This window comes from Nicotiana sylvestris, chromosome 12 (assembly GCF_000393655.2).
Source record: "Nicotiana sylvestris chromosome 12, ASM39365v2, whole genome shotgun sequence".
NCBI lineage: Eukaryota > Viridiplantae > Streptophyta > Magnoliopsida > Solanales > Solanaceae > Nicotiana > Nicotiana sylvestris.
This window is the reverse complement of record NC_091068.1, coordinates 142,604,489-142,610,137: the sequence shown is the minus strand read 5'-3', so window position 1 is coordinate 142,610,137 and position 5,649 is coordinate 142,604,489. Positions and strand designations below refer to the sequence as shown.

The window sequence follows — 5,649 nt, the reverse complement described above, 5'->3', positions numbered from 1 at the left end:
TAGTAATTTTAACCATAATCAAAAGTTAAGGGAAAAGTTTGAACCTTTTTCTTTAAAGAATATGGTCACTCATTTTCCGTTGGAGTTACACAAATGGCAAAAGTAAATACAACTTGCTAATGGCAAAGATATATATATATATATATATATATATATATATATATATATATATATATATATATCAAAAGTTATAACACGGAGCAAATTAAAAAAAAATGAGCAATTTTATACTCCTTTTGTTTCTGAATCTATTTCCTTTTTGGTCCGTTTAAAAAAGAATGATCACTTTCTAAATTTGGTAACAATTTAGCTTAAACTTACAATTCTACCCTTAATGAGAAGCTTTTATAACCACATAAATACTCTGGGCCCCTTTTTGACTTGTTTAGGACCACAAATTCCAAAAGTCTTCATTATTTTTTAAATTCTGTGTCCACTCAAACAAGTTCACCTAAATTAAATTGTAACTGATGAAGTATAATGTAGCAGAAAATTTAGACTTTTTCCGCAGTCAACCACTTTAACATATCTAGTTTGGTGATGTTAGGCATTCGACATGATTGCATGAAACATTTTAGTGGTAAAAAAACATGGTTAATTTTTTCTTTAGCAGCCAGAAATGTTCATTATGTCATTGCCTTTCTTAGCTGACTTGCTTTTATGATTGTTGATGATCATTGTAACCAATGACTTTACACTCAACCATTGAACCAGGCTACTTAACTTTAGTCCCTTACGTCTTTGCTGACGCTAACATAGACAATCTGTTAAAATCAATCTTTTATCTTAATTAACAAAAGGGTGTGAAGCCACGTGGCATATCAATCGACTATGTTCACGGAATCTAGCTAATAGATAAGGTAAAAGGATTAATTAAGGACCTCACGAGGATTAGAGTGGAATGGTAAGTATTTCCTCATCATTAATTAGAGGTTTTGAGTTTGAGCACTGAGTATGAAGTTCCTTTGTTAGGGAACTTTTACCCTTTAATGTGGGACTTTCTGCAATAAATTTTAATTTAATTATACCCCAATATAGATATCGAACATCGGATGAAAAATTAAAAAAGAATTGAGCAAACTTTTCACTGTTGCTGATGACCATTAATCATGAAATATAAACTTTAAAAAAAATATCTTGTATTTTCACTCGCGCACTCTCACTCGTACAAATCCATATTGCACTACGTACAGGTATAAATATATTCATTCCGTTCCTTTTAAGTAAATTAATTGTGATTTGACTCTTGGCATTTTGGCATCTATGGTCCTTCTTTGCCTTCTAAAGCTTAGCTGTATGATTATGATATTTTCAATCCAATGGATTAAAACCATTCCTTTTGAAATGGCTATCAATATATAGATAGTCACTTCTATTGTTCACTCAGGTAGCGTTTAACCGTATATTCCCAAATATGTTTTGAAAAATTTAATTTGGGTAAAGTTTGGTTTGAAGATGGAAATGTATTTGGACATCAGTTTTCAAAACATATTTTACCTTCCTAAAAAAAATATAAAACATGACTTATACCCACAAATTCAAAAAACCTTTTACAAATACTCAACAGTACCTTCTGTCAATAACATTCATTATATTATCGCAAACCATAGTCGTGAACATAAATGAATTTGGTACAAAATTATCATTTTTATACTGAACTACATAATACATTATCAGATGACCGAGAAGACGAAATAACATTGTTACAAAATAATAAATGGTGGGCTCTTTTATAAAATACAAAAGTTTGGGGCAATTTTTAGAAAATATAATAATTATGTTTTGGGCTATTTTGGGATTTGGGTTTTGGGAATTTACCAAAATATGGATAAAATTTATGAACAAATATGTATTTGCCAAAAACAAAAAACCAAATAAATTTTGGCAAAACTATGGCCAAATGGGTCCTAATAATATTAGAAGAAGAAAATGCATAAGAGTTATACTAAGGAAAATGATTTTCAGAATATGATCTCGTGCATTGAAACCTAAGAGTTTGATATAGAAAATTTATAAAGAAATTATTCAATTAATCACGACTTACATAATTTATTTGTGCACCTTTATCTACTCTATCTGACTAGCTACTCAGGTTTGAATCCCGTGTAATCCACTATATATCATATAAAAATTCTAATTCTCCATAGAAATTTTCTATCAAATTCATTAAATAGATCTATATACAGCTTGGTTAACATGAACATATAAGTCATGTTATATTATTGAATAACAAGCCTTTCATTTTTTTAAACCAAGAATTTACCATTACATCAATTTTAGAAAGACGCGAAAGTCATAGGCAAATGGCCCTTAATTAAATCAAAATACAAATTTAGCTCAACATTATTAGTAGCAGTAGAACTCATATTTTTACTTATTCTCATGTCACTTATAATGTTTATTACACGTGTTAAAATAAATAGTTGCAGTATGATATATATTCATAAAAAGAATATTGAAATAGCTCTAGAATATTACTGATAGGAATAGAAAAAAAGGAAGGTGAAGAGAAAGGTACGTAGTAGTCAAAATTGGCTGGTTTGTCACGAAATCAGAAGTAACGAAACCGTCTTCTTTGTATCCACTCTGGCAGTCACAGTCAGTTTCCTACCACGTACACACCAATTCTCTATATATTCTTCCATTTACCTCCTTTTTCTCTCTTCAAACTTCAAACCATTCCAATTAAATTCATTTCATTTATCCTCTCAAACAAGTTAAATGGGCGAGGTAATTCATCAATTCCATCTTTCTTTTCCCTATTTTTAATTTCTTTTTCCTAGTAGTACTTAAACTTAATTTTTCTTCTAATTTTTTGGATTTCAGAAAAAAGAAGAAACCAAAGTTAAAGGAGCAGAGAATAAGAATAAGAATGAAGGCGGAGAGAATAAGGGCGATAGCACTGCCACCATAGTGTTAAAGCTCGATTTGCATTGTGAAGGCTGTGCCAAGAAAGTCAGACGTTTCATTCGCCACACTGAAGGTAATTAATTAATATTTTTGGAAAAATGTCGATAATTACATAGGAAAATTGGTTAATTTGTCTGGTTTAGTGTTTGGTTTCACAAAATGAAGACTTTGACTTTAAGCTTCAAAATTCTAAGATTAACAACCATAATGAACTGATGAACGATAATCATGGAAATTGTGTCTGTCTTTTGACTAAATTCATTTTTTTTTAATTTATATTTATTATCATTCGGATAAAGTTGAAGACCTAGTTTCTTAAATTTGCCGGAACAATGTACTTTTCGGAATTCTCAAGGAACCATCACTGTTAGTTCCGAATTTGACAGTCAAATTCATAGGTTTCAGTAATACATCGCTATATAATATATATTATCCATGTATAACAATTATTCACTATAAAAATTAAATTTTTCTCGAAACTAATTTTTATATTATGGTATAATATATATTATCTATAACACTATTTCACATAGTATTCAAAAAATATTGGAACAAATACTATTACTATAGAGAATTTGACTGTATATGCATAAGAAATTCTAATAAAATTATACTATATACGTTTCAAAATTGACACTTTGAGTCACGACATTTTTAAATTGATTTAATTCACTAGTATAAGGTAGAGTTTTAGTTTTGGGCTAAATGAGTTTGTATTGATCCAAATGAAGGTGTGGAAGACGTGAAATCGGACTGTGAAAATGGAAAATTGACAGTAAAAGGGAACGTGGACCCCTCATGGCTCCGGGAAAGGGTGGAAATCAAGACGAAGAAGAAGGTGGAGCTGATATCATCGCCGCCCAAAAAGGACGGCGGCAATGGCGGCGCCGGCGGAGATAAAAAATCTAATGACAAAACAGAGAAAAAGAAAGAGGAGAAGAAGGACGAGGAGAAGAAACCTAAAGAGGTAAAAACTAAAAAGCCTTGTGTAACGTAGACCTCTTCAGTTTCATTGCTAAATTAGTCCTCAAGTAATTAATGTTCTGAAATTAATTAATTCTTGGACTAGATTAATTGAATTATCACTAATTTGTTTCTTTTTATTATTTTTTTGTGTGATTATTTAGCCTCAAGCAAGCACTGTGGTGTTGAAGATTCGGATGCACTGTGACGGGTGTGCACATAAAACAAAACGAATTATAAAAAAGATTAAAGGTAAGATACACTGAATCACTTTGATCAGCTTATTATGGATATTTTTTTTTATTACGTACGTTACAATAATATATACTCCATAAAATTAGGTGCACCTTGCAACCATCTTCTCAAACTCAATTCCCAAATATTTATATTCGAATCTCAATATAATAATGATTCCCTTCTCATGCGATTATTATTATTATTATTATTATTATTATTATTATTATTATTATTATATAGTTGCATAAATGGATCTATAATTTAAAATTACGGGATTTATATTTATTATTTATTATAATTTTTTTTAAAAAACTATACATAATTTATTCATCGCGTAATTTTTTTTAGTTCAATTGAATCTGGTGCGTTCACGCTACATCCGCCCTGTTAATAGTGGTTGACTATGTGCCTTATTGTTTACCCTATTTTTTTGGGACAGGGGTACAAGAGGTGACAATAGAATCAGAAAAAGATTTGGTCACGATAAAGGGGATAGTGGATATAAAGAAGCTAATTCCTTACTTGACGGATAAATTAAAGCAAAATGTTGAAATTGTTACACCAAAGAAAGACAATGGAGGTGTTGAAAAGAAAGACAAAGAGGGTGGCAATGACAAGAAGGAGAAAGAGAGTGGCGGTGGCAGCGGCGGCGGAGACAAGAAAGAAAAAGGTGGCCCCGACACCGAGAAAAAAGACGGCGAGTCGAAAGAGAAGAAGACAGAAGTGATCAACAAAATGGAATACTATGGTTATAATTCAAATACATATTATGCTATGCCTATGCAAAATCAAAGTCATATGAATCAAGATTATGGCTTAACGACGTACGATCCACGTTATGCTCATACAAGCTATGTGGTAGAGTATGCACACCAACCACAATATGTGCCACCACCTCCTCCACCAACGTACTTGAACGCACCACAAATGTTCAGTGATGAAAACCCTAATGGTTGCTCCGTCATGTGAATGACGCGAACTTTTAAGTAAAGTATGGAACGAGTCTTGTCTGCGAAGTAGAGTGACATTAGTGACCACATTTTACTTGTTTCTGGCGAAGCCTCTAGCTTTAAATAATAGGAATATTCTAGTTCAGCTAAATTGTATTTAAATCAAATATATAGAAGCTGAAAAAATAGATGTATGTGAAAGCGTTTATATGAGGAATTAGGGTTTCTTTTTAGGAAATTTCATTGGGTTAGTTAGAAACGGCTAAACCACCGATGGTGGATTAGTAGGTGTTTATTTAGTTATTTTGACTTGTATGTCATTATCTAGTTGGTCACTTGAAATATATTCAATTTTTTGTAAGATTTATGTAAATTTCTTCATTTTATTCGAACTAGTAAATGTATTCCTTGAAATTTTAATTGCTGTTGGTAAGACAACACTTGACGCACAAATTTCTCCAGATCAAGTTTGTGTTTATATAGACGGACTTAAAATATTTTTATCATTCTTTTCAGCTTTATCGGGTACTTCACTGGGCCCATCGTTCACATGACGTCAATAAAGGTTTTTCTTTATTTGTCATTTTCT

The 5,649-nt window shown here is 31.2% G+C and overlaps 1 protein-coding gene across 1 annotated transcript; it reads left to right on the top strand.

Moving 5' to 3' along the window:
- The first annotated feature begins 2,607 nt into the window (after positions 1-2,607).
- Positions 2,608-5,421, top strand: LOC104237428 (heavy metal-associated isoprenylated plant protein 3-like). The gene is made up of 5 exons (XM_009791581.2): positions 2,608-2,730; positions 2,827-2,983; positions 3,642-3,877; positions 4,038-4,125; positions 4,550-5,421. The coding sequence occupies exons 1-5, from the start codon at positions 2,722-2,724 to the stop codon at positions 5,077-5,079; spliced, it is 1,020 nt and encodes a 339-aa protein (XP_009789883.1). The 5' UTR covers positions 2,608-2,721; the 3' UTR covers positions 5,080-5,421.
- Positions 5,422-5,649: the final 228 nt, after the last annotated feature.

Excerpts from the sequence above, each read along its gene's own strand:
- LOC104237428 (XM_009791581.2), top strand. Across the intron at positions 3,878-4,037 it reads AGGAGAAGAAACCTAAAGAG|CCTCAAGCAAGCACTGTGGT; the intron begins GTAAAAACTAAA and ends GTGATTATTTAG. Across the intron at positions 4,126-4,549 it reads AATTATAAAAAAGATTAAAG|GGGTACAAGAGGTGACAATA; the intron begins GTAAGATACACT and ends TTTTTGGGACAG.